The 15,165-nt window shown below is 35.7% G+C and overlaps 1 protein-coding gene across 1 annotated transcript in view; it reads right to left on the bottom strand.

The window, feature by feature from the left end:
* The window catches only part of VWDE (von Willebrand factor D and EGF domains), a 94,222-nt gene extending 82,284 nt beyond the window's left edge, over window positions 1-11,938 (bottom strand). Inside the window, exons 1-2 of the mRNA XM_053553480.1 lie at window positions 11,881-11,938; window positions 3,048-3,232 (exon numbers count right to left, since the gene is read on the bottom strand). Coding sequence (XP_053409455.1) covers window positions 3,048-3,232; window positions 11,881-11,938 — 243 coding nt within the window. The remainder of the gene's footprint in view (window positions 1-3,047; window positions 3,233-11,880) is intronic.
* Window positions 11,939-15,165: the final 3,227 nt, after the last annotated feature.

Here is a 15,165-nt window from a genome sequence, read left to right as displayed (position 1 = left end):
CTCGGCACCCATAGCTCAGTGAGTAGGACACTGGCCACATACACGGAAGCTGGCAGGTTTGAGCCCAGCCCAGGCCTGCTAAACAACAATGACAACTGCAACCAAAAAAAAAAAATAAATAAAAGGAAATAGCTGGGCGTTGTGGCTGGTGCCTGTATTCCCAGCTACTCGGGAGGCTGAGACAAGAGAATCGCTTAAGCCCAAGAGTTTGAGGTTGCTGTGAGCTGATGCCTCGGCACTCTACCGAGGGTGATATAGTAACACTCTGTCTCAAGAAAAACAAAAAACAATTATCATTATGTTTTAAATAACTTAATTATATGTATCAAAAACCTCAAGAAGACATTAACATTCACTAACTTTAAATTTATAAAAACCAATTTTACTAAATAAACCAAATTTAAAACAATAATTACATATACGTTTGCTCACTAAAAATTATTTATAGCAAATTACTAAATATGCACACATATGGCAATGTTCTAAATAAATATACTGTATGAGAGAATGTTCTTTTCAAAAATTATATGAAAGAATTTATAATAACATAGGAAAATGCTAATGCTCTAACGGTAACTGAAAAAAAGCATGTTATACAATTGAACATATAGGATGAACCTTACAAAACAATATAAATAAGAGAAAATAAGCAAGTGTTAATGGTAATTATGATTCTGTTGATGGATTATGAATAAACGTTGTTCCATATCTGTTCTTTATTTTTTAAGTTTTCTGTAAAGCACATGTATTATTTTAAACATCACAAATTGAAATGTATTTAAACACTTATATATTATCCCATAGAGAAAAAAAAATTCCATTATATTTCCAGTTGAATGTTTTAAAGTCTTGGTTCAAGAAGGGAGCTCTGAGAGGGTGAGGGCCAGGGACACTTCCTTCCCCATGAAGCACAGCACAGTCACATGTTAGCTGATCTCCAGGAAAACAATTTCGCCTTTGCATTTGTTTGAAACTCTAGAATCAATTATATATAACTAATTTAGTCAAAGGAAAGGAACACAAATATTTAAGGATGTAGTGAATTTCCTCCATTTTCCTCAAACTTCACTTTTAAATTCTGATTTTTTTAGTTTCTTACAAATGAAATGTTATAAAAGGGACAAATAAGCAAATAATAGAAAAATAAGATTTAACCACCAAGCCATAAATTAAACATTTTTAAATTTTGAACATCTTTCCTGAGGCTTTTTACATTATTTCTTAAGAGGAAAATAATACCTTCTTCTGCAAAATTCATAATTTTGCAGAATTACAATGATAAGGAAACCAAGACATAATTCTATATGATAAGGGCTTGCTCCAGGGGTCAACAGTAGGTGCCTGTCCCCTAGGTTAAAACAAAATCATTCTTAAGAACAAAATCACACCCAACACAGTGTATGGTTATCTAGAGTAAAAGTGTGAACAATGCTGAATACCTTTAGTAATTTGGCCAGCATGACATGGACACATTTCTCAAGTGACATGGTGCCTGTATCAGCTATCTGTGACAATAGAACACCACTTGTGCCAGAACTCACTTGGGAAACTAGTCAGCAGAGACACAAGGTGAAGGCTTCATTCTGTGGAAGATGCTTGCATCGCTGAGAAATCTAGTGGATTTACACAGGTGATTATGTCCCCCACAGGGATGTATCAGATATAAAATAAATGTTAGGCTAAAACCCTTCCTTATCATATTTCCCCCATACAATGCTAAGTTAATGGACTTAGTCTTTAGACAGTTATACTTAGTCTCATTCTTTAAATCATGTGGATAAAAATGTGGTATCAAAAACAGGAGCTGAGTTGAAAGGCTAACTGGTCAAAAGTATCATAAGTAGAGATAATGTCTATTCCATGACAGTATCATCAGAAGAATGGGGACTGTGAATTAATTGGGGGAACCTGCACCGAAAAATCATGCTAAGGATTGTAAAATTATCAAAAGAAATTCAAAGAGTAGCTAGATAATGACTGCAAGCTAGCTTAGGAATACCAAAAAAAAAAAAAAAAAAAAAACAAATCCATGCCTTTCATTTTATTCATCTTGAGCTTATTCTTGAGTTGTTTTTAAGTCTGTCCATCAAAGCTTCCTGAGTGAAAGAAGCCACAAGGGCAAGTTCATTAAACAAGACATTACCATGACAAGATCATATCTTGTGGTCAAGAAAGCAAACGTTGTGAAAAGACAAGTTGCTGGTAGTGCCTGTGGCTCAAGGAGTAGGGCGCCAGTCCCATATGCCGGAGGTGGCAGGTTCAAACCCAGCCCCGGCCAAAAATCACAAAAAAAAAAAAAAAAAGAAAAAGAAAAGACAAGTTGCAGAAAAATTGATCTGGTATGATTTCATGTGTAAAAGTTAAAAAATAGATAAAATAAAATTAAACAGTGTGTTTAGACAACACACACTGTATACTCACAAGTATAAAGGAAAACAAGGTATGGTGGCTGCACAAATAGTGAGTTTGAGGAGGAAGTTTTGTTTGTTTTTTTTTTTTTTTGGCTGGGGCTGGGTTTGACCCTGCCAGCTCCAGTATATGGGGCTGGCACACTACTCCTTTGTGCCACAGGTGCCTCCCAAGGAGGAAGTTTTGATGTGATAAGCCACAAGCTTCTATCCCCAGGTCTCCAGCCTGGGACAAATTGTGGGTTTGAGGAAGTTTTGATGGGATGAGCCACATGCCTCCATTCCTAGGTCCCCAGCACTTAAGCCCTGGAGAATGACTACCCGTGTTCAAAATTTAACCAGCTAGTTAGTTGACTCTATGAGAATTATGCATGTTTCTTGACTGTTTGATGAAAATGATGACAGATTTTATCCTAGACTTGTGAAAATTATATACAATATTGTAGGGTAAAGTCACTTGTGGACTTCAGGGAGCATAACTCTTACTATTATTATTAGACTAGGTAGTGCGGGAATAATTCTTTGGATTAACTCATTCTGACACAAAATTATAACAATATTTCAGCATAAGAATAAATTTGGTTGTAGAAAGATTCAATATTTGTATTTAAAAAAATAAGGAAAAGGACATTGAAATACCTCAACACATGTAGTTGGCATTTCAGCAGGTGTATCCAAGATGAGAAATCGATACCACCCAGGGGAGAGCGAGTGGTCACAGATCAGTTCTTGAGCAGCTGACTGCTGGAGGTGCAGTGAGTCAACATGGACACTTCTATATGGACTCTGGAGAAACTTGTGTCCTCCGGGGATGCACTCCTGAGCTAGGAAGGAAAGAGGTGTTTCTACATAATGTGCTTTGTTCATTGACACAGTTCACTACGCAATACAAATTGGTTGCAAAAAAAGGAAAATAAAGCATATATTTGGCATATGAGGACCGTCTGAAATGTCAGAGTCTCTTAGTAAATCGAAGATATACACATAAAAAACAAATCAACAAAATCATTTAGAATGTATTTTTGAGGTACATGGTACGTAAATTTATTTCCATTTAATTTTTTAAAATTTAATTTCTTGTGTTAGGATTTGTGTATTCTGACCACCTCAAGTCATAGGCCCTATAAGGATTTCCCTTAGGCCTGGGCCTCCGGATTTGAATGCCATTATTGACCTCCGATGACTAGGTTTCCCCTAAAGTAGCCACAACTATGTACCTCTGCCAGATCCTGGAACGCAAGGAACTGAACTAATCTTTTAATGTCCATCTTATTTTCATAGGGTCCCCTCCTTCTGAAGCTTTGTGTATTCTTGGTGCAGGAAACAATAAAACATTTTAAAACTTTCCTTTGTTGTTTGCTTACTTCCTCCCTCCCTCCCTTGATCTCTCCTGCTCTTCCTCCCTTCCCATATGGGAAAAAAACAGGGTGGAGGCAAGTAGGTCTGAAGGAGAAATGACAGAAGACCGTGGAAAAGGAAGTTTACTGTCCTGTCTTTCCTTTCCTTTTTCTTTTTCATTTTTTGTTTTCTTTCTTTTTATTTTTTGTTGGTGTGCGTGTCGGGGTTGGGGGGGAACCTTTTCTTATGAGCAGTCATTGGCCTGTGAGATATTTTGTCTGTCAAATCCACAGAGGCAGAACACAAAGCTCCTCCTTTTAGCATTAAAAAAAAAACAAAAAGGAGAAGATTAAGCAGTAGAAACAGAAATGTCCTGGAAATTCACTCTTACTTGGGATTGAGGTACCTCTATTCTCAACTTACTCAAATAATGAGCATTACCAGAAACTGTCCTTAGCACTAAGAAATCTGGTTGTCACACTAGGTAGAAAATCTCCAAATACTATATATGATATGTATTGAAGGAAAACACTGTAATAAAGGCGCTGTCTATAAAACAGAAATATGAAAGAAATAATTCAATTATTAACAAAGTACTTTACTGTGAAAAACCTATCTAACTTATCTTTAAAAACTCTCAAAGATACACTATATAGTTTTAAATTACACAAGTTTTTTTTAAGCAAAAACAATTTCTCAAATTAATAAGGAGTACGGTAAATTAGAGAAACTAATTTACAAGTGAACCTCGCAAGTATAATTTGTAAAATTTTCCATTATCATTAGAATTATGTTGCTTGTGGCTGTAGAAATGAAACTTTATAAAAGGTATGATTTTTTTTATAATGAGATCTTTTCAAATAACTTTTTTTACTAAAAGATTTTAGGACTGATCACAAAAGGCTTCTCTTCTTTTTATCTCCAATCTTGCATAGTTGTAAATTCCCCAAGAAGAATTTCACCCAAAATCTCCGATGACTTTGGTAATCACGTTTTAATACCAAATAAATATTTTATAAACTGTGTGCAGACAGAAGTCAGATGATGTATTACAATTACATATATAAATAAGTATGTCACATATAGTTAGAAACTAAGAAAAATGTTTTTAAAGAAAAGACTAATGAGATTTGCATAAATCATATAAAATGTTTTCTCTGATCTCTTCTCTGCAATAGAATTTTTTTTTGGGGGAAAAAAATCAATAACTCTGTCTTTATTTTGTGTAATATTTCTCCTTCCTAAGTTCCTCTTCAGTTCTCATATTTTCCCTGATTTCCTTCTTTAAATAATTGTTTCCTAATCCAAAGATGAAACTGTAGTGTGTGTGACATCAACAGCTCTGGAGAACTGTGTAATATTTAAACAGAAATTTAGCTTTATTTGTAGTTAATATTTATTTCATAGGATAATTCTTAATTCATATTTTGTATCTGTTATTTCAAAATTTATTCCTAAAAATCTACTTATCTCTTTTAGAATATTCACAGTCTGTGCAGAAAATTCAAAAATTTTATAAGCAATAAATAAGCTACACTATGAAACTTTCATTCTAGCCTCAGCTCTAGAATGTTATGATATAGCTAACTATGTGATAATTATAATGGTTTGGGCTCCCACTTGGGAAAGTGGGGCTTAGCGCCTCTAATACTAAAAGAGGCGCTCTGCAGGCCTATCTGACTCATCAGTCAAGTTACTGGCATGACATGCAGGGCTTTCTAGCACACTGACAATATAGCTTTTTCCCTCAAAACAAAAGTACATACAAAGTGTACACTAAAGTTTACATTTCTCTTTATTCTGTTTTTTTTTCCTGATATGATTTAAGGAAGCTAGATAATAGAATTTGCAACACTTGGATTTCAAATGCTTCAGGAGAATACCTCCGGTTACAAATAATAGATATAGTGATTGATAGAATATGCACATGATTTCTTGGTTTTGTTTATAGATATAATATAACCTATATTAGATTGTTTCTGCTGAGATACAATAGTGAAGACTCAAATACTTTAAAATTCAAGATTGATGGGCAAACAATACATTAGGAAACTAAATCATTTTCTGTTTAAGAGTTGAGCATGTATAACACCTGATGACAGGCAGTTCACAGTAACTGAGTTTATAATTGTCAAACCTTCTCATACTGAACTGCAGGAATTACAAAATGATAAAATCTTGTAACTTCCCCCAAATATTTGGGATAAGACAAACCACTTTTCAGCTCCAACTTCAATGAGAAATTAAAAGTTAATAATTGAGTTTCTGACACAACAAAATTTTGGATTCTTCATCAAAACAAAAGTTCGAAAAGTAGGGGCCAAATGAAGAGTGATTGGCTTATTAAATCAAGTCACTTTGTCCCCCTCTAAGTATTAAGCAACAAACTGGGTACCTCTTGAAGAGAATACAGTTAGATTGAAAGTTAAAGAATGGAAAATATGTATTATATTATGCACATGGCAACCAAATGAGAGTTGAAGTGGCTATATTGTCAGACAAAAAAGACCTCAAAACAAAAAAAAATCTTCCTAGAGATAAGGATGAACATTTTATAATGAAAAAAGGGAAAATTTTCAACTATAAGCATAAATAAACCAAATAACAGAGTGCCAAAATATACTATAAAGCAAAATCTGAGAAAACTAAGTGGCAAACTATATATTTTAATAGTTACGGTTGGGAATTTTAATACCTTTATTACAAATGAATAGAAAATATAGGCAGAATATCAACAAGAAATTAAAGAACAAACACTATAAACCATCTTGACCTAGAAGACATTAATAGAACACTATTCTTAAAAACTGCAAAATATAAATTCTCTCCAAGTACACACAGAACATTCTTCAGGATAAACCATATGCTAGGCCATCAAACGAGCCTCAGTAAATTTGAAAAGAAAATCAGAGATGGTGGCACATACCTGTAGTCCCATTTACCCCAGAAGCTGAAGTATCATGATCACTTGAGCCCTGGAGTTCAAATCCAACATGAGCAATATCAGGAGATGCCATCTCTAAAAGTAAAATTAAAAAAAAAAAAATTTAAGATGCAATTCATGCAAAGTATGTTTCTGATGACAATGGAATAAACTTAGAAATAAACAACAGAATTAAATATTTTAAACATAATTAAACAACCCACATAATCACTAAGTAAAAGAAGAAATGAAAGGGAAATTAGAAAATACATGTAGAAAAATTAGAAATGAAGATACAACATACCAAAATTATAGAGTGCTGCTAAAGTAGTATTTAGAAGGAAATGCTTATATTAAAAATGAAAAAAACAAATCTCAACATAAAAGTTAACCTTGTACTTTAAGACAACACTGGAAAAATAAGAGCATACTACATCTAAAGGAAGTAAAAGGAAGAAAATTTTAAAGATTGGGAAGGAAATTAATGAAAGGGAAAATAGGAAATCAATAGAGAAAAATCAAACCAAAAGCTGGTTCTTTGAAAGGGTCAGCAAAATTGACAGATATCTAAATCAATTTACTAAGAAAAGAAGAGGAGATTCAAATTTCTAGAATCAGAAATGAAATACGGGACACTGCCGCAGACCTTATAAAGGAATACTATAACTGTTGCATGGTAATAATTAGATAACTTAGATAAAATTCACAGATTCTTAAAAAGACACAAACTTCAAAACTGACTCAGAAAAAATTAAATCCAAATAGATTTATAAAAAGTGAAAAGATCAAATCAGTAATCAAAAGATCACCCACAAAGAAAAGGCCAGGCCCAGTGGGTATCGATGATAAATTATAAAGAATATTTTAAAAATTAATGCCAATTCTTTTCAAACACTTCCAAAAATATGAGAAGATAGAACACTTAGCAGCTTTTTCTATTACAGTCCATTATTGTGGTTACCCTGACAGTGAAGCTAGAAAAACACATTACAAAAAAAGACTATAAACTAATATATCTTTTGAATATGGATACAAAAACCTTCAGCAATATACTAGCAAATCAAATCCAGAAAAAGAATTATAAATTATGAACAAGTGGGATTTATCCCAGGAAAATAAGATTGCTTTAATAACCATAAATGAATTATTATAATATGCCATATCTGCAGGATCCAAATCAAAATACATATATTCATCTCAATAGACAGAAAAAACATTTGAAAAAATTCAACAAATTTTTATGATAAAAATACTCAAAAACTAGGAATAGAGAAAATTTCTTCAACTTAATAAAGGGAATCTACAAGTCCACAGCTTACATCTTACTTGAAGAAGAAAAGCTGTGAACTTTTCCATAAGATTACGAACAAGACAAGGGTGTCTACTCTCACACTTCAATTTAGCATTATTCTTTAGATTCTAGCCATGGTAATTAGGCAAGAAAAATAAATAATAGATACTTGGATTGGAAAGTAAGAAATAAAACTATCTCAATTCAGAGATGACATATTCTTAAATATAAAACATTCTAAGGAATCCACAAAAAATCTACAGTACAAATCATCCTTTTTATGTCTATTGGGGATTGGTTCTAGACCCCAAAACCTACACATCCTCATATAGAAAATTGGCCCTCTCGATATTTGAGTTTACCATCCCACAAATATTGTACATTTGATGTATGTTTGTTTGCAAATATGGACAACTTTCTGACATGGAGACTCAATTGTATTTATTGGAAAAAAAATGCAAGTATAAATGGATTCATTCTTTCGAATCTCCGTGTTCAATGGCCAGTTGTATTAGAACTAATAAATGAGTTCGCTAACATTTTTACACATTGCAACAAATAGGCTGGAAAAGATTTTTTAATTCCATTTACAACTACTTCAATTGAACAAAATATTTAGGAATAAATTTAACAAAAGAAGTATAAAACATATTCAACATCACCTAAACATTGCTAAAAGAAATTGAAGATCTAGGTAAATGGAAATATATCATGTTCAAAGATCCGAAGACTTAATATTGTTAAGATGACAATAATCTCCAAATTAATCTTCACATTCATGCAATCCCTCTCAAAATATCAGCTGATTCCTTTGTAAAACCTGACAAACTAATTCGAAAATTCATAGGGAATTTCAAGGGACTCAAAATAGCTAAAACAATATTGAAAAAGAACAGAGTAGAACTCATTTCCTGTTTCACAATTTACTACAAAGCAACAATGGTCAAGAAAATGTGGTACTTGGCTCGGGACCTGTAGCTCAGTAGCTGGGGCGCCAGCCACATACACCAGAGTTGGCTGGTTTGAATCCAGCCCGGGCCTGCCAAACAACAATGACAAATACAACCAAAAAATAGCTGGGCATTGTGGGGGACACCTGCTACTTGGGAGGCCGAGGCAAAAGAATTGCTTAAGCCCAAGAGTTTGAGGTTGCTGTAAGCTGTGATGCCAAAGCACTCTACCCAGGAGAACATAGTTGGACTCTGTCTCAAAAAAAAAAAAGAAAAAGAAAGAAAGAAAGAAAGGAAAAGAAAATGTGGTACTTGCATAAGGACAGACATTATAAGTCAATGAATAGAATCAAGAGTCCAGAAATAAACCCATGTATCTTTGGTCAATTGATTTTTTTACAAAGGTTCCAGAACTGTTCCTTGGGCAAAGGGCAGTCTTTTCAACAAATGTGTTGGAAAATATGGATATCCACGTGCCAAAGAATGAAGTAAGACCCTTAACTTATACCACACACAAAAATTAGTTCAAAATTAATCAAAGACCAAAATATAAGATATAAAACTCATAAAAAAAATATTGGGCTAAATCTACATGACTTTAGATTTGGCAGTGGATTCTAAGATAAGACAACAAAAGCATAAGCAACAAAAGAATAGATAAATTGGACTCATCAAAATTAAAAAGTTCTGTGCTTCAAAAGATACTAGAAAGTGAAAAGACAGCCCACAGACTAGGAGGAAATAATTGAAGATGACATATCCAATAAGAACGTTCTACCTTAACTACACAAATAATTCATACAACTCAGCAAGAGAAAGGTCAACAAGACAATTTAAAATTGCAAAGGAGCTGAGTAGATATTTCTCCAAAGACATATAAATGTCCAATAAGCACATCAAAAAAATGCTTGACATCATTGCCACTAGGAAAATAAAAATCAAACCACGATGAAATGTGACTTCACAACTACTACAGTGGCTAGAATCAAAACATTAGATGCATTTTGTCAAATACTGGTGTTGATAGGAAGATGAGAATTTGGAAAGTTCATGCATTGCTGCAGGAATACAAAACAGTATAGTCACTGTGGAAAACATCTGGCTAGTCCTCAAATAGCCATAGTTACCTTATCCAATCATTCCACTCCTGGGCACATATCTAACAGAAATGAAAACATATATCCAAACAAAAACTTTCAGTTGCGTGTTTATAGCACTTTGTAAAAGCCAAAAGGTGGAAACAACCCAAATATTCATTAACTGATGAATGTATATACCAAACGTGGTATATCCTTAGAGTAGAATAAGAAATGAAGTACTGATACAGCCTACAAGAGAGATGAATGTTGAAAACATTATGCTAAATGAAAGAAACCAGACACAAAAGACAACCTATTATATAATTCCATTGATATAAAATAGCCAGAATAGGCTAATCCAAAGAGACAAAGTAGGTTAGTAACTGCTTATGGCTAGGAAGGCAGGGAGGATGTGGGGGATGACAGCTAAAAGTACAGTTTTCCTTTCTGAATTGATTAAAAATATTCTAAAATGTACTGCAGTGATGATTGCACATACTTGTAAATATACAAAAAAAACACAAAGTTGCACATTATAAGTGATTTGTATGGTACATGAACTATATCTTAATAAAGCTGTTTAGAAGAAAAGTCTCAACAAATACAATTTCCTTTCACCTCTTTTAGCTCTACTCTATTAAAAATAAGTAAGTTATCACCTTTAACATGAACTTAAAACCCGATTAATGGATAGTATTTGCCTTTAGCAGAAAGATTACAAGGCTATTAAGTAGAGTCAAAAAACGATGATATGATCCATGGTAAATATGAAAGCATCTTCCCTTACAAATATTTGTTTTTGTTTCCTGTAAATATTTGTCTAACACTAATAAACGAATATGTAATATGTTATTACAGGTATTTTTTAAGCCCATCATAAAGAAGAAAGCACAGATAAATGATGCCTGCTCAACGTGTATCATTTCAGGAAATAATTAATAAATTGAGATTTAATAACCTTAAAAAATTTAAGGTTATTAAATCTATCATTTCAGGCAATAATTAATAAATTGAGTTTTAATAACCTTAAAAAAATGAGCGATTGCTCATCCTTTCTTTTTGCAGAGCAAACTTACACTAGTAAAATGGATTCAGATCAAGATAGTAAAAAAACAAAACTATATTCTGAACTGTTATGAACATTGTACGTAATGTTTTTAAGCTTCAGATAGTTGTATACGAATCAGATCTATTTCCGAAAAACACACAGAAACTTACAACGCGTACCAAAACAAATCTGCTTTCATTTAATCTTCCTCTCTGTAAGAACACAAAAACAAGCAGGAAGAACTAATGAACGCTGTTTGTTAACTTCGTTGTATTTTAAAAGAAGTTTTCTTTGACATGGATTAGAGAAGTGGGAGGAGTGTTCTCTCCATAAAAGAGACCACTTTTGCAGTAGCAAAGCTAATTCTAACAAATATACACAAATATAATACAGCCCACAAAACTTAAGGATTTATTGTAGGGACGAAACGTTCACAATTAATTATTTCCAGGGCTGGAGGAGGAAGCAGAAATTGTACCGTTTGGAGTTATCTTTTCTGATAATTCAGATCCACCTGCCGTGGTATCCGGCAGATGCAGAGAAAAAGGACCTTAAAGAGCAACCGAATCAGCGGGAAACAAATAAAAATAGAACCGAGGCTCTTAGAGAAGCGAAGAGGCGCCACCGCCTGCGCAGCTAACCTGAGAGCACCAAACTGCAAAGTGACGGTTTCGGAGACAGCAGCGGGACAGGGCAGAGGAGAGTGAGAAGCAAACGTGACTTGTGGCCATGAAGACGCGCAGGGACGCTCCGCGCGTCGTCGAGACAGTCAGTCCCCTCCACCGCCCAGGGGGCGCCCTACGCCCGCGCCCGCGCCCGCGCCCGCAGCCCTACCTCGCCGACCTTCCCCCGGCGCCAGGAGCAGCAGCGCGGCCGCCAGCGCCCAGACCCCGCCGGGCATCGCTGCTACGGGCGGCGGGAAGGAAGGCGTCCAAGAGCCCGGCCGCCGGTGCCGGGAGGATGGGGACGCCGCAGCCCCTCAGCCCTTCTGTGAATTTTCTGAGTTAGGTCCTGGTGGCTTCAGAGAAGCTGCACGTCCTCCCCTGGGGCGCAGCCAGGTTTTCCAGCAGATGGTGACCAGAGCCTTCGCTCTGCGGCTCTGCGACTCCGCCCTCCCCACTTTGGGGGCCTGAAGGCCACGCCCTCCTACCTGTGCCCGGAGACCGCCGTGCGCCCTGTGCGTCCTGGCTGTGGCTGCCGCGCGTGGATGTCACCCTGCAGTCACACAGCCGGGGTCAGGCTCCCGACAGGCAGTCTGGCGCGCAGCGTCTTACTGTCTTAACGCGTGCTTTACAAAAACTTGGCAATCCTAGAAGATGCTCAGCCGAGCCATCAGTAAAAGAAGTCTTGCAGGGTCTGCTGTCAGGGGCCCCTGACAGTAATTGCAGCTGGATTCCTAACCGCATCATCTGGGATGCTAGTCTGATCTAACAGTTGAACGTGCTTCTCACAATGTGCTCTTGCTCATGATCCCCAGAACACTCTGAGTTGTCCAGGGGTGACAAGGTGACCCAGGATCCTTCAGCACATGACTGTCACACGACTCTCCGGGTTGCTCTGGAGATGTTTCCAACTCGTGGAGTTGTCTTCAGAGGTGTGGTTACCTCTGAAGAGGGAGAGGGTCCTTTTTTCAACTGATTCTAAGCCTTTTTAAGTATGGAAATGAAACCTCACTCTCCTAGTTTTTCTCTGGCCATCTCAGTGCTTGAGTCCCCTGATCCATCCCCTGGGCGTTGACTGTCACAGAGCCTTTACCTGAGGAGGAAGGAGCCACCGGACATCAGCGGGACAGTCTGAGAGTCCTAGAGGCAGCAGAGTTTAGACAACAGTTCCACCTACAAGTTTGCAGGATCAAAGTTGGACTGGGCATGGTGGTGAAGACAGATAGTGCCCCAAAGCATAAAAAAGTCATTTTTAAATTGTTTATAATTCTGTTTTAATATGAAAGGAAAATTACTATTTTAAAGTTTAAAACTTATCTCCAAAAGTAAAAAAAAAAAAAATTCATCTTGGAAAATAATTTCTTTTTGTATAGGCAATACCTGTGTATAGCCTCTTATATGCAGAATGGGTGCCCAGGATAAAAATAAAATATAATTTTTTAGTGGGGGTAGGCAGATAATTTTTATCATAACAATCTAATGGTGGAAAGACAATTTAAAGTGGGCAGGAGGAAAACCCAAAGATTTCTTAATGTACAGTATGTCTTCTGTTTCAACATATAAAGTCCTAGTAAAACTGAGATGAAGATCTAAATATCAACATTCTCAGTCTATGTCTGAAATCCCAAGAAATAAATTGATATTTATAATCAGGATCAAATAATAGCAGGCCTTTTGTGAATTTGTCAAGCACTATCTGTATAAATGTAATAACTTTTATACTTTCTTGGAGGACAGTATCACTTACCCGACTGTCATAAAACATATAATTTAAAGTATTGTGGATCTTATTTTTTTCTTCAGATTTTGATTCATGAATATGAGTTTATTACTTTGCAAAAGATTTGCCCAATACCCACTTATATAAGTCACTTATATTTTCCTCCATATAAGTAAGTTAAAATGGAAAAAACTAAAAGCAACTTAAGAACTTTTTTCAGGTGTCTGTGGCTTGGATCCGCAAGAACATACTGGCTAATTATTAGTTATAGAACTGTATAAGAAACAAAAGGCCAAGAAAATAGCATTTAACACATATCTCGTGAAGCTAACCAAAGATTGGTGTAAGATTCCGGTTTTTGTTTTACGCTTTTTGTTTTTGAAAAGAAGGGAAAATGTGTGAGTGGTACCTTATTATAGATACTACTTGTAAAATGCAGTAAATATCACTGAGAAAAAACAGTAAGAATGTCTGAGGGAAGAAGAAATAAAGCCAAGAGCTAGTAAGCACAGTAGCTTAAATGATTTTCTGGGAAAAGGAAATAACTCAGCTCTTGCCAGGTTTATTTACTAAATGATGATAGACTTTGAGTGAAAAGAAAATCCAGGGGGCAAGAAAGACACAATGATTAAATGCATAAACCCTGGGTTAGGGACACCTGGACCTGCTACTTAATTACTGGTGCTGTATAACCTTGAACACCACACTCCACTCCTCTTCATTTTTCTGTACGATGGAAATGTTGATGATAATATTTATCCCATGTAGTTTAAGAACCAAAAGTATGTGTAATCCTGTGGAGAGAGGCAGAAAAGGAAGCTTAGAGAGAAAGCTCTCAGAATAATGTCTGGTCAGAGTAGCTATTATGAATGAAAATAGTAGTTTACTGATCCTAAAATAAGAGTGAAATTCTATCTAATTAAGTGTTTTGTTATATCTTGTTATATAAAGGTGCACTGTTACTGTATCACAGTGTGCTGCACAATTTGGAGTAATCTTACCGAAAAAGACATATTTATGTAACATATGAATTCATCATCCTATGTATGTTTTATTAAATGAATGAGTTCTGGCTCCCCCTTGCCCAGAAATGTAAAATTTGTAAGATTGCTCTTATAGTTTACTTGGGCTGAACTCAAGCACACTCAGAAGCAGCAGATAAGATATGCATCAGGCCATTTTGTTCAATGCCTTTTCTTCATAAGGATGATAAGAAAAAGAAAAATCAATTTCTGGTTGGGGCCATTGTGTGTAGAATTGGCATGTTCTCCCCATGTCTGCGGGGGTTTTCCCCCAGGTACTCCAGCTCCTCCCACATCCCAAAGATGTGCCCGTTCAAACCGTCTACAGTGTTCTTCAACTTTGTTTATCTCATGGCACACTTGAACCTGTAGTTAAACTTCCATAGCATACTTAAGTTTTGTGGATTAAAAAAAGATTTTAAAAAAGAAAATACTTAACTGTGCTTTGAGCTTCTTTCAAACATAGTTTAATTAGTGATCTTTAAAATTTTTTGCAGCATCTAAGGTACTGTTGAGGCACATTGGTGAAAATTTCTGGTCTACATAGCCCCAGTCTGAGCAAGTGTGTGTGCGTGTGTGTGTGTGAGAGTGCATTCTCTGATGGGTTGGAGTCCTGACCAGGGTGGGTTCCCACCTAGAGCCCTGAGCTGTGGGGAGAGCCTCTGGTTACCCACCATCCTGAACCGGAATAAGTCAGTAAATAATTATCTTACTTGTTTTTATT

This window comes from Nycticebus coucang, chromosome 11, assembly GCF_027406575.1.
Source record: "Nycticebus coucang isolate mNycCou1 chromosome 11, mNycCou1.pri, whole genome shotgun sequence".
Lineage (NCBI taxonomy): Eukaryota > Metazoa > Chordata > Mammalia > Primates > Lorisidae > Nycticebus > Nycticebus coucang.
This window is presented reverse-complemented; position numbering and strand designations above follow the sequence as displayed.